This window comes from Pipra filicauda, unplaced genomic scaffold (assembly GCF_003945595.2).
Source record: "Pipra filicauda isolate LSUMZ 115617 unplaced genomic scaffold, ASM394559v2 scaffold67_size6003252_pilon, whole genome shotgun sequence".
Classification (NCBI taxonomy): domain Eukaryota; kingdom Metazoa; phylum Chordata; class Aves; order Passeriformes; family Pipridae; genus Pipra; species Pipra filicauda.
Window position 1 is genome coordinate 5,171,204 of NW_024104842.1, and position 23,165 is coordinate 5,194,368.

Consider the following 23,165-nt stretch of genomic DNA (forward strand, 5'->3'; position numbering starts at 1 on the left):
AACCATAGATATACATACAAACTGGGGAATGCTGGAGAGCAGCACCACGGAAAGGGATCTGGGGATCCTGGTCGATGGCAAGTTGAATATGAGTCAGCAGTGCCCTGGCAGCCAGGAGGGTCAACCGTGTCCTGAGGGGCATCAGGCAAAGCATCACCAGCCGGTTGAGGGAGGGGATTGTCCCGCTCTGCTCTGCACTGGGGCAGCCTCACCTTGAATATTGTGTGCAGTTTTGGGCACCAGAATATAGGAAAGATATTAAGCTGTAAGACAGCATCCAAAGGAGAGCAATGAAGATGGTGAAGGGCCATGAGGGGAAGCTGTATGAGGAGTGGCTGAGGTCACTTGGTCTGTTCAGCCTGGAGAAGAGGAGACTGAGGGAAAACCTCATCATGATCTACAGCTTCCTCATGAGGGGAAACAGAGGGGCAGGAACTGATCTCTTCTCTCTGGTAGCCATTGATAGGACATGAGGAAATGGCCTGAAATTGTGTCAGGGGAGGTTTAGGTTAGATATTAGGAAAATGTTCTTCACCCAAATGGTGACTGGGTACTGGAACAGGCTCCCCATGGAAGCAGTCACAGCACCAAGCCTGCCAGAGTTCAAGAATTGTTTGGACAATACTCTCGGGCACATAGTGTGACACTTAGGGTGTCCTGTGCAGGGCCAGGAATTGGACTTCAATGATCCTTGTGGATCATGATCCTTAAAAATCAGGATATTCTGTGATTCTATATCTTATGATGTCCAAAAGTTTTAACTGCAAAGGCTGTTCTGTGTGATATAATGTGTGAACAAAGACAATGCTTAAACTACAACTAGAATAATGGAGGGATACCTTAAAATAAACTGACTTGGCTATTGCAGGTATTCTGTTAGGTAGCTTACTCTTCTGTGGTTTATGTGCTGTACATGTGCAGGAACTTGGCTACTTATTCTGTGTTGTGATTTGTGTGGAGTAACAGTAGAACCTGAAGTGAAAAGCAGAAGTGGATGAGTTACAGAGATGCCCAATCATTAAGTCTAAATCAGCTCTTTCACTGAACCTTGTAGGCAGGGTGTGGGTAACAAATAGTGAACCTTGAGGTCGAATTTAAAAGATAATTGTGTTTTAATACTGCCTTGAACTTTGTTTCTTACTCTTGCACATGGCGAACTGTGGTGGAAGTGAGGGATCATGAATTCAGTTGTCCTATGGGAAGCTGCTGTTTCCAAATGGTCCCAATGGTCAAACGCTTTCTCTCTAGTAAGCAGAAGCAAGAAATGACTGATAGTGAGAACAGTTTTGAACAAAGATGCATTCTTGTCTGTGCATTTTTATCTTCACTCCCTCTCCTACTTTCTTTCCATACTGTTACATTTATTTTTTTCTTGTCATGGTAATTGTGTGTTGCATGTGTGTTGCATATTGTTCTATGTCCAGCTGCCTTCTCAGCTCCTAACTTAGAGGTGAGTGCAGTCCTTGTCAAGGCAAAGGGTTAAACCAAGTACAACCTTTTGAAATCATCAAAAGGTGCTTTCAGAAATTTCTCAAACTTTGAACACGAGAGACTCTACAGAGCCAAAGAGAAACTTGAATGCTTTAATAGACTGACACATCCAATGGAACTGAGGCACACAGGTAAATACACATACTGTTGTTTCATGTGGGATGGATAACATTTTTAATGACATTTTGTCAGCACCTGGCTTCAAAAGGCTGGTGGGAAGGGAAGAAAAAACAAAAGTGTTGGCTGTAACTAATTCCTATGTATATCAGACCTCAAAATTTTGAAGCTATTTGAATGAACGCTGTGGTGTACATAGACCACAAAAGTCAAGGGAATCTCAGAGCACATTAAGATGTGAAACTCTCAGCAAATATGATTGCAGCTTTAATTAATTAGTGATTTAAAAACAGAAGGGACTAATGTGGTCATCTAGTTCAAACTCCTGTATAATGCAAGTATTAATCAGAGAATTCCTATGACCTAATTAAACTAAAGTATAACTAGGAAAACACAGATCATGATTTAATTTTGTGTATGTGTATGTTCAAGGATCCAGTCTTGGAAAATTTCTCTATTTTTGGAAGATAAAATTTAAATATAATTTCTATTGTCCATTGTCTAGTTTCAAATTCCAGCAATATTGACTTAACTTTAATGACGTCTTGTTAGATCTGTTTTCTTGTAGGTAGATGATGTCTGATGAAATGTAAATGCCTCTTACTTTTTTTCTTAAATTTACCAGACTAACATTTTGTGTTTTTAAATTGAAAGCATGTCTGTGGTAATTTTTTGAAGTACCTCTACTTTTCAGCAGCATCTTTGCATTGATGGCATCAAAAACTATGTACAATATTTCAATAATAGTTACACCAGTAGAAAATCTTAGAATACTAACACAGGGTGATTTGGTTTGGGGAAGACCTCAGAAGATAGTGTAGTCCAAGTCCACTGATGAAAAAGTCAAATAGAACTGTGTGTGTTGAGGATGCTAAGCTGTGAAATGTTCTTTTTTTCAACCACTTAATCCAATACACATCTGTATGGGTATTTTTCAGTATATCCACTACCTACACTATCTGGGGTGAAAAAGGCTCTGTTGCATGATCACAATGCTGTGCTTATGGCATGGCCTCCAGTTTGGAAAGGGGATGTCAGCAGCTGTCTGTTATTGGGCTTTAAATATTCTCATAGGCCTATTGTTGAGACCTAGAATATCCGTGCAGAGAATCTAGCCATATAGTTTAGTTATTTAGTTTGTGTTATTGAACATCTTCCTGAATTTACTGTCTGGCATTCATGCTCAGCTGATTGTTCTTCATTATTCGCTCAACCAGGGCATCTTTTCAGAGTTAAAGCTTACTGGATGAGTAACAGTATCCTTTGGGAATGTGGCCAACTACTTTCATTCACAAAGATATTAATTCATGCTTGACCTGTTAATAAAAGACATAATATTCTTATTATCAGTTGTCAAAATGATTGAGTTCTTCAGACTTTTAGAGGAATTATACTGGTAGTGTCAACTAATTTTAATATGGAAAATTTTGCTTATTTTCGAAAGTAAAACTGTACTGATAAGAATCATTAAACATATTCAGTCAGACTGAGGGTTTTAAGTTGTAGATAATACTTATAATAGCTACAGATAATAGTCTGGAAGTATATTAAGATTGGTATTCTGAATCAGAGGTACTGTTAATATTTTTTCATTATCTTTCTCCTCTTGATCAATATAGCATATATGAAATATATATTTGAATCCTGACATGAACAGGTTCTTATCTGTTGTGTTTTAAGTCTTGAGATCATGTGCAGTGGTGAGAGATTTTCTCAGTGAAGGAATTTTTTTAACCAGATGAGAATTTCACAAAGAGGTTAATTTTCTGAACATGATAATGATGTTAGTGGTTATTAGTATGGAACATAATGAGGCTATATGCAAGGAGGTCATCTTAACACTCTCCTCTTCAATAAATTTCCTGTTACTAGAAGTGTGAGATTATAGAAGGATGCAGAAAGAAATGAGAATAAATTAGGGCTTCAAGAAAAGGATATTCATTAGATTTCTGTCAAAGGTAACATCTAGACTGGAGCATAAAAAGTAGTAAGAGACGCACTTGTATTAGGTGAAAGCCTATTCTGAAATGTCTTATGTGACCATCCTGCTATGTCTTGATAGCTGCCTGTGTAAAACTGATACTTTGTTCCTATAGAAGAATGTAATTTCCTCAGAAAAACAACTATTGGGAATTAGTAGAACTATACAAATCCCATCAATAACTAAACAAATCCCATCAATGGTGTTACATTTTACCTTCTACTTTCTTCCTTCCTATCTTAACATTCCATTTCCCCACTAATTATGATAATTGCAGAATCACAGAATATGCCAAGTTGGAAGGGACTCACAAGGATCATTGAATTCAACCCTTAGCTCTGCCCAGGACCATCTCCAAGAGTAATATCACATGCCCAAACATATCATCCAAACACTTCTTGAACTCAGATTTGGTGCTGTGACCACGTCCCTGGGGAGCCTGTTCCAGTGCCCAACGACTATCTGGGTGAAGAACTTTTTTCTAATATTTAACCTAAACCTCCCCTGACACAATTTCAGGCCATTCCCTTGGATCCTGTCTCTGGTCATCACAGAGAAGAGATCAGTTCCTGCCCCTCTGTTTCCTCTTATGAGGAAGCTGTAGATCATGATGAGGTTTTCCCTCAGTCTCCTCTTCTCCAGGCTGAACAGACCAAGTGACCTCAGCCACTCCTCATACAGCTTCCCCTCATGGCCCTTCACCATCTTCATTGCTCTCCTTTGGATGCTGTCTTACAGCTTAATATCTTTCCTATATTCTGGTGCCCAAAACTGCACACAATATTCAAGGTGAGGCTGCCCCAGTGCAGAGCAGAGCGGGACAATCCCCTCCCTCAACCGGCTGGTGATGCTTTGCCTGATGCCCCTCAGGACACGGTTGACCCTCCTGGCTGCCAGGGCACTGCTGACTCATATTCAACTTGCCATCGACCAGGATCCCCAGATCTCTTTCCATGGCACTGCTTTCCAGCATCTCATTCCCCAGTCTGTATTAACATCCAGTGTCACCTGATCCCAGGTGCAGAATTCAGCACTTTCCCCTGTTGAACTTCCTATGGTTGGTGATTGCCGAGTCCTCTAATTTGTTGAGCTCTCTCTGCAGGGCTTCCCTGCCTTCAAGGAGTCAACAGCTCCTCCCAGTTTTGTGTCATCTGCAAACTTGCTTAATATCCCTTCCAGACCTGTGTCCAAGCCATTTATGAAGATATGAAGAGCTCTGGGCCTAAGATGGAGCCCTGTGGAACGCCACTAGTGACAGGTCTCCAGTCTGATGTCACTCCATTCACTATTAATAGCTGTGCTCGACCCATGAGCCAGTTGCTCACCCACCACATGATGTGTTTATCCAGCTGTTTGTCCAGAAGGAGAGAGACAGTATCAAAAGCTTTACTGAAACTTGAAAAGATTACATCCACTTGCTTTCCTTGATCTTTTAGGTGGGTTATCTTGTAAGAAAAGGAAATCAGGTTTGATAAGAAGGACTTTCCTCTCATGGAGTCGTGCTGGCTGTGACCAGTGACTGTGTTGTCTTTCAGGTGTTTTTCAATACCTCGCAGAATAATCTTTTCCACAACTCTACTAGGCACTGAAGTGAGACTGACAGGCCTGTAGTTTCCAGGGTCATCCTTCTTGCCCTTCTTGAAAATTGTGTCAATGTTTGCCAGCTTCCAGTCAGCTGGAACCTCTCCAGATTCCCCTGGACACTTGTGTATATGTCTGTCTATGAGTTAAACTCTGGACCATGTGTTGTTGTTTATTTTTTGTAAGTATCTCATGAAGCTGTAAATAGGAAAATACACATCCCAGAGCAGTCAATTAGACCCATTTTTGAAATCTTAAAGCTTCTCAGTGCTTCCTCCAACCTCTCTCTGTTGGGGTGTTCAAAAGGTGAAACATGATGTACCATTATTTTATAGTTATATTTCTATTTTGAATATATCATATAATTATAAATTTTGGAGCAGTCTAAATATGAAATTTGAGCATCAATTTTAATTTTTATGTGAGCATTTCCCAGATTTCCAAAATCTACTGCCTAATTTTTTCTAAAATAATTACTACATGTGCATCTATATTACTGTTTAGGTGAGTTTAGAAATGAACTTCCAAAGTATAGGAGCCAGTGTTCCTCACCTGCTGTATTTTGGTTTGCATCACAGAATATGCTCTAAGAACATAAATTGTTCTTATATTTTCTTATAAGTTTTCTTAAATGTTCTTAAATATTCATTATATTTATCATATAATGCTGCCAGAACATGATTTCTAGGAGTTCACCTTACACCTCTCCCACCCCTAAACGGCAGTTCGTCTGTGGGACCTGACTGGCATTAGTCCAAAGTGAATTCCCTTGGAGCACGAAGAACAGGTATTACTTCATTCTCCACATCCACCACGTCTTCCTGCAGTCACAGGCAACATAGTTGAAGTCATCTGAGCCAGTTTTTGATTTTCCTTTCTCAGTTATTGAGGTAGTAGTATTAACAACATAATTTTGTGCTTTTAAATAGTGTTTTCATAATCAAGATCATTATGTTTTCATGATCAAGACATCATTGCACCACAGCATTATGAATATCAGTAGGATTGAAGGGTGGAATGGTAAACTACTTTGAAGGCCATACAAAACTCAGAGTAAAAGTCATTTGTCACAAAGTTGTAAGTGCTCTGCTACATTTCATAATATCATAATGGACACCGTGGGATCAGTTAATGTCATCACCTTCCAATTATTCTCTTGATTAACTGTTTATTTAGTTTCCTTATAGGTTGGATGTTCTGCCTTGCCTTGTCATTTACAATTGGCATGGTTTCCAATGGTCACTCGCACCAATAATCTTATCTCACATTAAAAAGGAATTTTAGGCAGTTGTATGTAGTTCCTACCAAGATAGCTTCCTTCTTTGCTAGCAGTGTGCCCAGGAAGACAAGGTTAGCAGCTTGCATAGTTTCTGGATACGGCCTTAAAGTAGTTCATGTATCACTGGTGGTAAATATGTTTCCTAGTATGCTGAAGAAAGCAAGCCTCTATGGTTGCTCCTTAGAAAGTCACATGAAGTTGGCATTTTCTGGTTTTGTTTGTTACTCTGCTTAAAATTTGCAGAGCTTTTCTATTCTTTGGGTTTAGGAATAACATTATTCATAATTTCATCTTGAAAGATCCTTGGAACAGTTTTTAAAGAAACATCTAGGAGGCAGATTTCTGTTTCAGTCTTAAATTGGTAATAAAATGCAGTTAAATATGAAGGAAACTCACATGAAATCTCTTTCACACTCTCTGTGTTGCTCACACTCACACAAGCTCTGTGGATGACCAGTTAATAGCACCTGAAACTAAGCAGAGTTCTTGTAAGAAGGAGCTTTGACACTTCCATGATCTGGAGGAGTTGCTGTTTAACAGGAGGAGCTGTTAGTGCCTTCATGACAATAATATTTACAAAGAATAATGGATTATTGAAGAGGTGGAGGGGAAACTTAAAGCCATTATTTGGCAATGCTTATGCTTTGCTTCATCAGTTACGGTGATTTCATCTTAACCTCTGACATTTGAGTGTAGGCATTTTAGGAAGTTTAAAATACTATCATTAAAATTAAGGTGTGTGTGAACCCGAGGTGAAAATGACGATAGTGGGAACTAGATCAAGGATTCATTCAGCTCAACATCTCATGTTTGTGCACAGAAGCAGGCTGCCTTCAAAGTCGTGTAAGAAATGGCTAAAACTTTTTCACAAAATATTCCTCTACTGTCCAGTAATTTGCAACTCAGGGATCTGATCCAGATGTGCAACTCCATATCCATGAATCTTTGTGATTCAGATTCTCCCCGTTCTTTTGGGATTTCTTCTCCATCTACAACACCATGCCGCAACAAGTTTCCACAACTTAACTACACATTGTGTAATATGCCCCAGTTTTCTTCTACTTTCTTTGGAGTCTTCTCCCTTTATTGAACAAGTTGTTTCTTATTCAGCTGTTTTATGTCACTCATGATTGTACCATCTTTGTTGTAACCTCTCCCAGTTTTCTCTTTCCAGCCTTTTTTCTTTTTTTGATTCTTTTTATATTTGAAACAAAGGTTATAGGATTGTTTCAAGAAACAAGGTCATTTGGTTTCATCAGCAACCTATAGATTCCATTGCTGCAAACATCAGTGTTGATGATGTTGGATGTCTCAAATATTTGGTGCTATCAAGAAACACAGCTTTGCACCCTAGAAGCAATTTGCCACCCTAGGTAAAATATTTGCCAGACCCTTTTTAAAATATGAAGATTCACGAATACTTGTGTAAGAAAATATTTTGAAAAGAAAGAATAGCAGGAGAGACTTACACAGGAGATGTCCTGTTTTAAATGAAATATGCCTTTCTTAAAAAGACTGACTAAAAGAATAATTCCTAGAAAGATGGAAGACACTTAGATGCTACGGTGTTGCAGCACTTCCATGTGTATAGACCTTCTCAATGTGTTGATTTTGAAATTATCAATTAGATTTGAGAACTAAAAAAGCTGATTTTTTTTTTCTTCAGTTATTCCAGAAAATGGAGCCCCAGAAAGTTGAATTAAAAAGGAAAAAAAAAGGGTAGGAAATGTGTTAGGTTGTAAATATTAATTCAGTTACTTAATTTTATATATATATATATATATATATATACGCATTTAACTTCATATATAAAATTATTCTTATGTGAACTGCATGTGAACAGATTTATATGCAAATAGTGTAAAAAACCCCCCAACATCAACAAAAGCCCCCCCCCACCAAAAAAACCTGCCAAAGCTGAGAAAAAGAACAACCAACCAACCAACCAACATCTTTTTTCTTTTTTTTTTTTTTCTGACTCAGAAGACAGCACCAAGTCAATGTATTTATATAGCATAAAGTAAATGGATGAGCTATTTATCATTTATATGTAAATGTGAATTTTCAGTCATAGTAGTTTTTAGTTTTGTTTAAGTTTTAGTGACTTCCCTCAGAAGAACGAGAAATTAAAGTGGTAAAGAAAATTGGACATGTGTTCTAATTCCACTTTTGGTGAAATAATGAAGGTCCTTAAATAATGATATATTACTCTGTAGACTAAGGTACAAAAATGCTAATTTATTGCTAGACTGCAGCGTCCAATTTGCATTCCAAATCAGACTGCAGAGCTCCCCAAATTAGTAGGTGCCCTCACAGTGTATTTAATCTATGCTTTTCCTGAGCAAATTCCTAACAGTATATGTGTTTGTGCATCCTTCCTCACGTACATATGCACGTGTAGTGCTTCACCATTTTAACAAGATCCAGTTATTTTAGTAGAGATTTGAAGAGTACAGCTAATTTGAGATATTAAGAATCAGAAAAAGAATTGATGCAAGTACTGTTTTAAACCACTGAACTGCCTCTAAATTCCTGTTTACTGTGGCATTGACAGATAATGTGTAGGGTGCATATAATTTGCAGTGATTAATGTCGTATGTTAAATTGTGCTTGTATGCCTGTGTAGACACATACACACATACAAAATGGTATTGTTATAATCATGTTTTTTAGAATATTGTAAGGGTAACAGTGTATATTTGTTGCTAGTTCTAGATGATACAGATATATGAGAAGAAGGGAAATGAAGAGTCATATTATTCTTAAATGTGCTGATACAGGAGGAGGGGAGAGGCGGGGGTGGGGGGAGATTGAGAGAGAGAGAAAAAGAGAGAGAGAGAGAGAGACAAGTAATACAGCATAAAGAACCCACAGGCATTTGGGCTTTCCCACTTCAGTAGCAAATAGGGGGAATAATGGGTTGGTGGTCTGCTTCCCGTTAGAAGGACACCCCTCCATCTGTTTTCAGTACAGCCTGTTTTCAATTTAAAACACAGATTTCAATACAAACCTCAATTTCTTTACTCCATTTTATATGCAAAGTGAGGCTTATGAATCAGTGTCATTGCCATAAAGGCTCAGACCAAATTTCCCCCCAAAATTCACAGGCTGTTCATTTGAATACCTGCTTACAGTGGTACACAATGGGCATCTTTGAGAAGAAAAATTGATAATCTTCACGGAAGAGTAATTTGAATGAAATTACACTTGACAGCCTGTCTCCAAGCAAACAAGGAGAGTGAGGGAGCCTTAGCTAAGCTCTGAGGACTTGCCTAAGCCTCTGCTGTTGGAGCTTCCCAGGGAAAAAAAAATCCACACTTTTTCCTACATCTGACTGAAGCTTTTGATAATTCTCTGTAGCTGTTTCTAGCGAAGAAAGGTAGCCATGGAAGAGAATATGGAAGAGGGACAAACACAGAAAGGTATTGTGTTAAATTTGCTTTTTCTTTGCATGGAGATAATTATTTTGCCGTTCCTTATTTGCTTTAGCAGCATGCTGCAAGGTTAGGGAATATCCGTATGTGACAGATGGAGAAAGATATATTTTTTTCATATCATTTACTTCATTTGTCTCTCTGCAATAGCACCTAGCTTTAATATAGGGACTATCATCTGATATCTAGTATTAAAAGAATCTAAGTAGCAAATTTTGCATGTATACTAATAACATTGCAGGCATTTAATGCAGCCTGCTTCCCAGACCAGTCTTTGTTAACCTTCATTTATTTCATGTTTTCACGCTTGTCTAGCTGGGTCAAGGGAGTCTAGTGTGAACTATGAGAGAGCTACTCACACAATATTTGGAGCCAGTTGCAGTTGGACATCTAACAATGTAACCGGTATTTACACCTTGAATGAGAATCTAGGCTGAACAAAGACATGGAGTATATTTTGTACATATTTAGGCAGTATTGAAATTTCCCTCTGCCTTTTTTCCACTTTGGTTTTGCAATGTGTTGAAGCAGCCTTGCTATAGTTCTAATATTTTCATTGCACAGATTTGCATTTTGCAGAAATGAATTTTGCAGTTTGCAGCTGAAATTGCTTTAGCAAGAGGTACACAGCATATTGAGAGCATTTCTGTTCCACAGCTTCTGGTCAAGCTGAAAATAACTGAATGTTATGGGATGTGTTAGTACTTAAAGATGCGATTTAAAGTGATTGTGATCTATTTTTTAAGGTATGGATCTTTGATACATACAGTATTTTCAGTCTTTTCATTTAAGTGTCATTCTGTGCAAGCTACACAACAGTAGTGAAAGGAACCAATGTTTTTTTCATTTTACTTTACTGCAAGCACAAAGGGTAATCCTAGTGAATATTTGCCATATTAAATTTTTATACTTTTACATTTATTTTGAATTCACTTCCACTTTTGAGGAGGATATAGGAACTCACCAAATAATGTAATATAAATTGCCTGGAAAGGCATATTTTTCTGCAATGATGCCATATTCTGTTTTTCTGCTCCCTGATCAATCTGCTTCCTACATGTAAATGTCGTGCTTTCTCATTATAAGTGACCCATTTAGGCAGAATGCAGCTTTGAATTGCTTATGGTCTTGACTTGATCTAGATGCACAGTAGATAGTTGCAAGAACATTAAAAGAAGATCTATGTGCCCCCTCTGTGTGTATACATATGTATGTTTATAGATAAATAGATTAGTATCTCTTTGGTGATTACAGCAGTTTCCTAAGTTGAATTTTATTATTTGCAAATGACAGAAAGAACAGGAAAGTACAAGACAGTTCAGTTTTTCTGTTTTCTTTCCTGTTTTTTTTTTTTTTTTCTGAAGGTAAAATCAATACTTTTACAATTATTCAAATAATTTAGGGTGTTTTACACTTAGAAATTGAAGACATGCTTTTTTTTTAAAAGTCTGAAATGCGTTCTCCTTCCTAAAACAAGAAACAAGTGAATTGAACTATTTGACCAATGAATCAAAATACCTTATTGTTACCAAAAGATGTTGCTTGAAAAAACAGTGAGAAATTCAAGATGCTTAAATTCTTACTAGAGATAGAAAAAAAATAATTTTTGTATATTAAAAGAACATGTTGTTATTGATAAACTGAGTCCTCATTGTTCATATGATAAGCATTCGAATGACCAATAGCCACTCAAAATGGTGTGATTAATAGTGTGATTACAACAGCTAACACTACTTACCTCCCACCCCCCATTTGCAATGCCATGTGTTCAGCCTTTTTTTCCTTTAGCAGTATGCAGCTGTCATCACAGACAGTGGCAGGAGAATGTTAAGACCTCACAAATCACATGTATTTTTCCTTATTGGTGTGGAGGGGGATGCTGCTTAGTTTCTGTGAGCATACCTGTGAACCTGTCATGTCAAGATGTCATGTTCCCTCTTTGGATTATGACAACTTTTAAAACGTAGTTAGAGTTTAAACAAAATTTGCTATTCAGAAGGGAAATTAAAAAATATTTTCAGTTTTGAATTTTTGGGGGTGCTTGAATGCAGATGTTGGGATGATAGGGAAGTATAGGGATGATTATGAAATCAGGGATCTCTTTAAGTTTTGCACTTTGCACTTGAAAAATATTGACCAGTACTAGTATGACTCGATACTTCTCTTTAATAGTTCCTGGTTTTTCTGCTTTTATTTAGCATGATCTATCTACGATGCATTTAATGGATCATCTGGACTATTTTTTCTAATTGTAGTGTTTCAGCAACTGTAATTGTAATTCATATATTCTGATTTTCATCCTCCTGCCATCTTGCGTAGAAATATTTCTTTCTTTTTTTCCTCTGCTTTCTACAAAATCAATGGGAGTATAAATTGTCACTGCTTATTAACTCTTGCGCTTTTCATAGCAGATGCTTTGAACCTCCCACTGAACAGCATTACGTCTTGCTAGCAGCCATGATGGAAATGAATAATTTCATAGTGATGCATTTCATAAATACAATCAAGATAGCTCCAGCAGATTTGGAAGTCTTATTATTTTTGAGAATTTTATGCAATAAGATGTTGTTAAGTGCAAACATAATTCTTACCATATTGGTTCCAAATAATTACCTTCTGTCACAGTCTCTCAACATTCTAATGTTTAAGAATTATGATTTCTTTATGTCTGTATCTTGGAAAATTGTCGTCAGGGAAATATATTCCTTTTTTCTTTTTCTCTGAAAATAATTAATTACTAGACACTGTATAGTTCAAAGTAATGGACATCTCCCCCCTCCTCATTTTCTTTCTACTGGCCTCAGAAAGTGTGTTTTCATACTGGCATTAGTACCCTTAATATGGTAAATTGAGATAATGCTGTTGTGCAGCAGTTCTCATGGGTAAAGATGTAAACATTGAAAACAAGAATACTTTGTATTCATACATTTCCTGTTTTAAAGTGTTAGAAGACTTGTTGTGCCCCCTCAGCCCCCTTTTTTTTTTTCCCCTTGATACCACATTTCCTTTGCTAGGAAGCCAGTACAGGTTGGGGAGAATGTTTCAAAGGTGTTTGCTTCGCAGCTGTTTGTAGCTGTCTAAGAACTGAAAGAGTGTATGAAATCTGGCTGAAATGTAAGGTATATGAACCCTAAAACATATTCTAATGAAGTACAAATTCAAAACATCTCAGAAATATCAACACATTCCAAATATTCCATGACACTGGCATTGTGCTACATGCCTAGACCGGTAACATACTAAGACTTTTGATTGCAAATTCGCTGTCTGGAAAACTCATGATAACAAAAGCCTGCAATGGATTTGACTGGTTTATTTTTCAAAAAATATCAGCTCCACTTAGAAGCAGAAGTTTCACTGATGTCTTTAGGGATGCATGCTAATTTTGAAAACTTCATGCATAAATTTGCATGTGACAGTGGTAGGTCTCAACTGCCAGTGTTTGAAAGACAGTGATGTCAAACTGTTAGCTTTGCTATGTGGAAAAAGTTATACGTCCAGTTCCTGCACTTCAGGTCTTCCCTCTCTGAAAACACTAAGATTGAAATGATGTTCCCAGCCCCAGTTATCCACCCATTCATGTCCACAGAGAACTTTTCAGAGGGCAGGCACTGTAATTTTTTGAATTGTAAGGGACTTGGTACAGAGAAATTAAGGATTACTCTCACCTCTTAATCTGTTTCAGAAAAAAGAAACATTCTGCAGCATAGTAAGTCATACCACTTGCACTAAATTGAAAATAAATTTTCCTTTTTAATAATTCATACATAACTTCATTTTGTAGTTTGGATTCCTTTATAAAACAAACTCTTGGGAATGGATGGAGCATCTGTGTTTGTACAGCAGTAAACATGAGGAAGAAACTAATTTTACTTTAGCTCTCTTGGCTGTAGTAAACCTAACAAACACAGATAAGGTTCCACTGATAGATAGCAAAAAACTGTGTAGTATTGTCTGTGACAAGAAATGGTTGAATGCCAGAAAATAAATAATGACTTGGTATTTAGTCTGCATTAGTGATATAAGTGGATCTGCAGCCTGTTATCAGATCTTTTTCATTTGTACCACAGCATGCCATTAAAGGAGAGCTTTAAGCAGAGTTTTGGAAGAAAATCATAAGGAGTTTAGGATGCTATCAGTACTATGTACACACAGCCCCTGCTTCTTCAGCCATGAGAGGTTGAATTATTTCCTCTTACTTTTTGGAAAATGGCAGACTCTGACTAGTAGAATTCTATAGACTAGATGAAAGTGATGTGGGTTTTTTCATATTAAGAAATAAACTAACAGCCAAATAGTCAAAACACTGTTGGCATCCTTTGTAAATTAGTCTTCTAAATATTTTTATTTACTTCTAAGAGAGAAGAGTTGTCCAGTTTCTCTTTTGACTGTTGCCACAAAGTTGGTTAAAATAAAAATGAGAAAATATCAATATTTTGCACTTTGATTTTGTTTGGTGACTACACTTGTAAATAAAGCAGAGAAGTTATTTTTCATTCTTTAATGTATATGTCACACTAAGTGTAGGCCATGCTTGTATCTTCAGTTAGATCCTTTTTATATTATCTTCAGTAAGATCCTTTTATATTGTTAGTATTATGTTTAGTCTTATAGGACCTCTGAAGTGCAATCAGTTTCATGAACAAGTTGGAAATGGTTTTTAAATTTGGCCTTTTAAGTAGGAAGTTGCAGACATTTGCTGGCTGATATTCTTCATACAAAACATGGATTTGTAATGCTTGATTCTTAAAGAAAACATTGTGGGCAGATGTCAATCTTTATTTTCTTTGGGAATATATTTTCAACTGTAGGCTTAGTTCCTAAGCTTGTGGTCAGATTGGATTCTTGCAAGTTGCTGCAGAGTAGAATGATCTTAACTTTCGTCACGTTTATTGTTGCCTGTTTTTAAAAGTGTGTGTTATAAGAGCATCAGATAAAATATTCACTCACTTAATTACAAAGTCCCTAACAGAGTAAATAATTTTCCTTATTAATCAATGTTAAATACAGAAGTAAATTTTAGCATCTGGTGAAGTATCTTGCTGTATTTCTCCTTAGTAATTAATCGATATGGTTTATGAAAGAAAAATGCAATAACATTCAATATGAATTTGAACTTAATTGTTTTAATACTGTAAGAGTTATTCTCCTTTGTGTAGTAATTACAGCCTACCTTACTTAATATTCTTACATTAGGAGCAGTGAGTTGGAGAGCTGGAATTTGAATATGTTATTATTCAATACATTAGGCTTTTATTCATAGATAATGATGTAAATAAATTTAGTCTTGCTTGCTTATTTAATCTTTAACATTGAAGTGTCTCTGTTAACACTAGAAAACTTTGTATTTCTTACAGGCTTAACATTATACTAGTCCTAGGCATGAAAATCCAGCATTAATAGGACCTAATTGAAATTTTATATACACTCTTACAGGGCAGAAAGTATTCCAACTGCCCTAAGGCAGATGGAATCCTCAATTCAATGTGTGAAAATTTAAGTCTTCATGGTAATTTTGAGACTTGGATGTCAATTTCATAAATAAGCTATATCAAAAAGATTTTTTATAAGAGATGTAATTTCCCAGGAAAAAAGGTGTTGAATGTATTTTAAATTAATGATAATTTTTGAAAATATACTGTGTCAACATAGCAATATGAATTTATAAAAAACTTTTTCTACCCTTTGTGAAAGTAAAGGCTCACCTCTGGGGAAAAAGGGCTACTCTGGTTTTCTTATTACTGTGAAAAAATAAGCATTTTTTTAGTAAGGACAATACAATACTGTATATTCAACAAAATTAAATTTGAGTCAGCTTAGATCTTAGGCTCCTTATGGAGAATGATTGAGGGACTGTTATACCTAATATCTGAAAACTATTAATTTTAGATTGTGACTATGAATTAATTTCTGATAAGTACTCTGAAAAATTTAACAGTGTAACTTTGTTACCTGTTTTGAGTTGCCTACCACTGCACTAAAATTCAAGATGGAAGAATGGATGGAATGCTGCTGGCCTCACATAACAATGATGTTTGTTTTCCTGATACAATAGTTTTTAGCTATTCATGGCTAGGCTTTGCGAACGAAGATTTGGGGAGGGCACTATTAATTCTCCCTATATAGGCAGGTGATAATATGCTTTTTCCTCCTAGTAGTTTTTTACAATGGATTAAGTGGAAAATACAAAAAGAAAAAAATACACATTTTTGGTCTATCCTGCCTCAGATGGTAGACACTGTTAATGATTTTATAAAACCTATAAAGAATATAAGCATCTGATAGCCTTTGAAAATCAGAATGTAAAAAGGCAAAGGGGAATATTGATCTTATAAACATTTTTTCAGTTCATATTCTGTTTGAACAATTCTATTTAGAATAATTTTCAGCAAATTCAAGCAACTAAAATGCATAGTTCCTGTTGATATCTTATCACATGGCTGATTTCTGAGACAGGAGAGCAAGTCTCAAATTGATGTGTTGTCACAAATCTTTTGCTTGGGGAGTGGGGAGTTATAGAAGCTTCAGTTCCATTCATAAGGAACAAGTCTTGTCATTTTCTCAGTTGGAGAGAGACCAAACTCAGAGCGTCAAAATTGTGAAGGTCAGAGATATATATCAAATAGAAATTAACAAAACTGTAAATTTTTCTGTACATGTGCTCTAGGGCCTTATGAAGGAACAGCACTGTCACAAAAAATGGCTCAAGTATTCTCTTAGCTTGTCCATAACAATTCTTAGGCCTCAATGCACTGCCTCAAGAAGGCTAAATTTTGTATTCTTTTTTTCCTCTAAAACTTTCATCTCCTTCATACTAGTTATCACGTAGGAGTTCAGTACTCCTCCCAAAATTTCTACTGCAACCATCTGGGACAACATTTTTTTAACAGATTCTAAAATACAACTGCTATTCAATGCAAGCTTTATTCTTCTCTTTACAGTTATAATACACCTGATATTTGCAGTTGGACAGTTTCTGAAGATTTTTTATTTGGTTCACATAGTGAAAGTTTCATTTTTTTCCCAATAGCGATAACAGTAAAACTATACATCAAAGGAATATCACAATAAATTTCGTATAAATTTTAACAAAATTTTGTCTTTTTAATAATGGCATCAGGAGAGCAGTTAATTTGCTGCAGTTCTGGTATAAAACTAGACTTCAACAAAAGATGCATTTGCTGCACTTTTGATATATGAGCTTTGAGGAGAGATGCTACTACAGAATGTAAACAAACTAGGAGGAAAATATACTATTTTTCTTCCCTCACTCGTCAGTATCTTCCTATTTTTACCCCAAGAGTGTGTTTTATTTTTATTCCTCTTCCTGAAAAAAAAAGCACTTCGTGATTGATTTCTATCCTACTCTTCAATTTTCTGTGGAAGCACTTTCTTTTTAGCACCTGGAAGGCTTGGAAATTAAATTCTGCAACATTTTTCAATTTCTTCTGGGGACATGTAATATAAGATGACAAGTGCTGCATGTTTATTAATTAAGTCATAGATGGTTACATCCTACTTCTCAGATTGCAGCACAATGACTTTATACAGGTAAAATTGGACATTAAGGAGGAATTTGAAGGAAGAGAGTATAGTAGCACAGTGATAGCAGGGATTTGCAGGGATTGCTCTGCATTGAGACACAATGGGAAAAAAGTAGAGATGACTGATGATTGTGCTGATAGACGTTCAAAAGAGGTAATGTGATGAAAAGAAGAAAGTAGTAAGCAATATAGCTGGAAAGACTTTCAGAGAGCTTCTGAAGTTTGAAACTGATAGGGAAATAGGGGAATCATAGAATTGTTTACGTTGGAACGGACCTCTGAAATCATCGGGTCCAACCATAAGCCCAGCACTCCACCACTAAACCATGGTGGAAGACAATATTAGAGTTAAAAGTTTTATAAGAAGTTATGACAAGTTATGACAAGTTTTATAAGAAGTTATTAGGGGCATAAATTTGGATTATCTTTTTAAAATAGTGAATATATAATTTTAGGAACATTTTTTTCCCACCAAGTAAAACAGCAGGTGTGTTCATGGCTACTATGATAATATTGTAATATTACTATGGCAATATTGTAACTGTGGGCAGTTTCTAGCTATTTGAAGTTAGAGGTGAGGGAAAGAGGGGGAGCAAGTCTGGTTTTACCTTAAAGTGATAAGAGTTAGGAAAGATTCTTTTAGTTGGAAAAGGAAAGTATATCACTTCACATTCATGAAAAAGTTATCACAGTTGACCTGTTGGCCTACTTTCTGTGGTGAAGGAAGCTGGTACTGTATACCCTTGCTTAGCAAGGTGATGTAGCCAGTGTGGGAAGCTCTACAGTGTAGTGACACCCTCTACTACTGGTGAATCAGCTTAGCTTTCTTTATGTAGTTCATCAAAACCTCCCACCCCCTGATTTCCCACCAAATCTTTTTTACTCTATTAAGACATATGCAATAGTAAGCACCTGGCATAACTTTGAATCAGTTTAAAAGCCTTTAGAAAACAACCATGGGAAGAGCTTGGCATATGTCTTTGCAGCTCTCACGTGAGTTCATGTTTGATCATAGCTAAGAACTTAGGCTTGCTTATTTTTATACAGGAGTAGTTCCTGAGTTTCTGATGCCATGGTTTTTATTGGTATCGCAGGATGAGATGACAAAACCTATCCACAGTATGTACTCATCCCTATGTTTGGATGGTACAAAGCTCAAATTCACATCTCTCCAGAAGAAAGCTGATACATACATGCTGTTATGTTCTACTTCTATCTGCCACATTGTTTGTTCCCCATCTCTTTTACCCTTCTATGACACATCTCACTCCAAACAACCTTTGACCTTCAAAAGATCTTCCACTCTGTTTCAATGAAAGTTACTCTCAGTACCTTGAATGCTTGGGGAGTGTTTGTGGTTACCTAACTAACTGTGAAGTCATGCCAGTTAAATACCATAATGTTTCCTCAAGTCATATGTACTAGGTGATTTATATTCAGCAACTCCTTGCTCTTTACTGGCCTGCTTGCTCTGTGACCTCTATGATGAACAGTTATTTCCAACTACGTTTTGTAGTTGGAAATAATTTATTTGCCATGTTCATGGTGTGACTTGGAGTTGGGATCTGGTCTGTGGGATGCTTACATTTGATATGCTCCCTTTTCAATGGAGGAGGAGGGGAACAACTGAGCTGAAGGTGCTGCCATCACTTGGAGCAAATTCTTCTATGCCCTGCCTGAGTACAATGTTAAACAGGTCAGGTAGCTGTAGTAGAAGAAAGAGGATGCAGTAGCTGCCAATGGATGCAATGAGCCTGAATTCAACCTCTTTGCCTGCTGGATTAGGGCATTATGAAAAACCTTAATCTGTAAACAGATTTTTATTTTTACTGATAATTATAATGGTACAATAAATAATATTCTCAATTCTGCATATGGTATGAACGAACTTATAAACTTTAGAAGGATAGCGTTTTCCAAAAAGGTTATATACCAATAAAGACTTGAACTCAGGTTTAGTAGGTTGATAAGTCATTGTAAATAGTAACACAATATGCATAACCGAGGATGAAAGTAACTGTCTGAAATTGTCTTGAAAAAAGGACCATTGAAAAAAGGACCGACTAACCACTGTGTTGGTCATGAAAGTATTCAATTATATTATTGAATGTTGTATTATTGATTTTTAAACTAAGTAGCTTTAGTGTGAAATGCTTCCCACTTAACACGGTTTGCCGGTGTTCATGACTTGTTGATAAACCACTCCTGTATAGAAAAGGAACTTACATTTCTAGCTGAATGACACAAATACAGTGATTTACTTTATCATGTAATAGTGTATGTTAGATATATAAAATACTTTCCTAATTGTTGTGGTACTTCAATATAGCAGTACAATAATCTTCAGAGACTTTCTCAGCCTTCTAATTTCTTACTGAGAGGTTGACCACTACTTCTGACCAACACACACATTTGACATTATAAAAAAACATTACCGTGATTTCCTCCACCTTTCCTCTTAGTTGTAGGTTGCAGTTCCCTGTAAACATCTGCAGATTCTCTTTGCAGTTCTCATGCTAGTGAAGTATGGTATTGGCATGTTACTTAACGAGGTGGCTGAACTAGATTGAAATGAAACAGTATCCTGTTTTCCAAGTGTTCATAATCAGCTTGAGATCTACTCCTCTGAGCCGTAAAACATCTCTACTATTTAGTCTTGACTATATTTACTACATAATGCTTGCCTTTTGCTGGAAAATTCGTAGTCCTAGAAGAACATGAAGAACCCCTTTCATTCACACTGCCCACCAGTGTTGGGCAATGACTAGGATTTGCTTGTAAGTGTATATATTGCCCTTGATTACTTCCAAAATTATACATATTAGTAACTTAAAAATCTGAAAAATCAATGACCAAGGCTCTGATCCTGCAAAGTCTTAAATACACATCTTTGATGTCCTGCACTGTGAGTAATCCCATTGGTTTTATACCAATGTAAGCAAAAAGGAAGCACATCTAGTCTCTAAGATTAAGACCTAACAATGCCATGGAGTAATTTGCATGTAGCTGTCAGGGTTTTGGCAGGAAATCTGTGAAAGGATATGATGATGCAATTTAGTAGGGCCTGAGAGGAGACTAGAAGGAAAGTTGAATGGAGTTTGTTTATGAGCTGAGAGTTTTGGTTTTTTTTTTTTTGTTTTGTGTGGTATTACAGTGATTAATATGCTTTGGGGTCTCCTGTCGCTGTCTTCAGGTTCCAAAATTATTTTTTTTTCTTCTTAAATGCTTTATGTTTTAAGGGTTTTTGTTTGTGGTTTTCCTTTGAATTAGTAGAATTCAGATTTACTCCTGGGCAGGGTATACTGGAATTTTTTAGTGGTATTGAACAATTTTGCTAGTGTGTCTTGTTCACATACTTAAGTGAAAATGATCATCAAATTTTCTGTGCAGATGGAATTTTTCCCAAGGCAGGCTACTAGTGACCTTCTTTTTACCTTTTTTTTCCTGCAACATTGTCATGGTCTGCTTTCTAAGATTATCTGGGAGTTTACTTTTATTAAATGTCTCCTGCTAGTGCAAGGGCTAACGCTGGTGTTATCCTTTGTGCTGTCCTCTTGTAACAAACTATAGATGAGACTTTTGGTCTTTGAATGCAGGTCTGGAGCAACATGTTGGTTATTTGCTTGTGTTTTTTGGGATAGATGGAGTAAATTTAATAAATCCTTCTGAACTGAAGATCTATTACAAGGCTTTCTGTTATTAGAAGGTTCTGGACTCTGACAATGTCTACTGTTAGCAGTAGGCATTTTTTTTCTGACATGTTTATCGTAAAACTGTGCTGTTTAAAATTTTAAAGGGAAAAAAGACACTATTTTTAGCTATATGTAGAGTTTGTGTATCTTCTAGTTTTATTATACCGTTTTAATTATACAGATAAAACTAATTTAAAAGGTGATCATCACTGTGACTATCCTAAGAGTTCAGCAAAACATGTATGCTACAACCACACCCATAACAAGTGGCACAAAGGCCAGAAAGTAAAAATTAATTTCAGCTGTTCAACAGCATATGGAGACTACCATTTCTCAAAGATGTTATAATTCAATCTCTCAAAATTATTCTAGATTTATGGACACTGTTCACTAGTGAAAACACTGGAATAATTATAACCCAGTGGTAAATAGGTCTTTTAGGTCAGCTGTGTTTATGCTAGTGGTTCAGACAAGACATTTTTCTCCCCCCTTCCCACCTGGTACAGTCATCAAATATTTAAGACACAGGGGAACCTGTTAAGGACATTTGAGCTTTTTTATTTGCTTTATGGATGTGTTTGCACATGGGGGACTTTTGCTATTAATATTTTTTTCATTTGATCTATTTCATGTCTATATCATCTGTATTGCCTGTGCTTCCAGCAGATATCCTTCCTTTATTACCTGTCATATCCCCTTCTAGAAGATGCATACACATACTTTATTACATATTTATTGACAGTATTGACTTCCAAAGTCCAGTTAAAGTACCTCTGAACTGGATTTAGAGATTTTAATATGCAGATTTCAAGACTTAAAAGTACCTGTAGCTAGCTGTGTGTTTGTTTTGTTAGTATTATACACAACCAAAGAGCTAAAATACACTTTTCGTTCCTGATAGAAGTAGCTATGTCTGTGCCTGGGGATTTACCTTATAATACACAATTATTCCTGCTTGTCTGTCTTGATTTATTCCTCATACTGTTTTATTTTTGTTATTATCTTTTAGTGTAGACTCAACTGGATTTGATGTAGCTGCTGCAGTTGATAAATCTTGTGATATCCTCTGGGATATCATTTTTCTCCTTTGGTTATTCTTGACTTCATCATTCCTGATCTTTTTTTTGACTGTGTACAAACTCTGTACCTCAAGTTAGAAAGATGGACTGTCTCCTACTAGAGCTATGAAAGTACTGGCACTACAGAATTGCTGATCTGTAATCATTCCTCTAATCTAATATCTTGACAAGGTCATAGACTTCAATGTTGCTACAGAATGTGGTTTTTTTTATTTCTAAAGGGATAATTTTACTAGGCTTTTTGTGATCCTTCAGGGACAATGAATTACACAATGGTCCAGATGTAACAAGCAATATAACGTAGCAGCCATTAAACTAAATTATTGCAGTCAGCTTTACTGTGCTTAATCTGTTAACATTTTTTTTCCATAACAACCTCAATGTGATAAACTGTATAATTTAAAAGCTTCTATACAGAAGTGTGATTAAGAATAATTTGACTAGGGGTAGTAGTGGGTCATAATGATACAGAATTTTTCCAGGTAGGCATGGTCATAAATTCTATAATAAATTAAACTAGTAAGTAGTAAAATATAGAATACTTACATAGAATGAATATAATGAAAGAAATTTTCTCTTTGTATGTGGGAAAACATGTTAGAAAATTCCACAGCAATCTGTTTGCTATTGTCAGAATATGAAAAACTTTCAATATTTTTGTTTTAATGATGTTATGTAAAAAGAGGGTAATTATTTGAATTTGCTTGATGCCATTGCTTTGACTGTTTGTTTTTATGCTTTGTGCATTATCAATCATTTTATGAAATTGTTTGTTTTACATTTGTCAAGAAGAATTAAGAAAACACCTCTTTTCTAAGTGTCTTTATGACTGTTAGGGTAGAATAGCAGTTGCTCTGTCAGTGTCACAGTGTTTATTTTAATCTCTGAATTAATTTTCTTGGTTGCTAAGCAATTTTACTTCATAGTTTTAATGGAAATGACTCATTCAGTGTGCTCTCATTTCATA

General features: G+C 36.1%; 1 protein-coding gene across 1 annotated transcript in view; it reads left to right on the forward strand.

The window, feature by feature from the left end:
- Positions 1-9,314: 9,314 nt before the first annotated feature.
- Positions 9,315-23,165, forward strand: part of GPM6A (glycoprotein M6A) — a 118,605-nt gene continuing 104,754 nt past the window's right edge. The window contains exon 1 of the mRNA XM_027741595.2: positions 9,315-9,871. Coding sequence (XP_027597396.1) covers positions 9,835-9,871 — 37 coding nt within the window. The 5' untranslated portion in view covers positions 9,315-9,834. The remainder of the gene's footprint in view (positions 9,872-23,165) is intronic.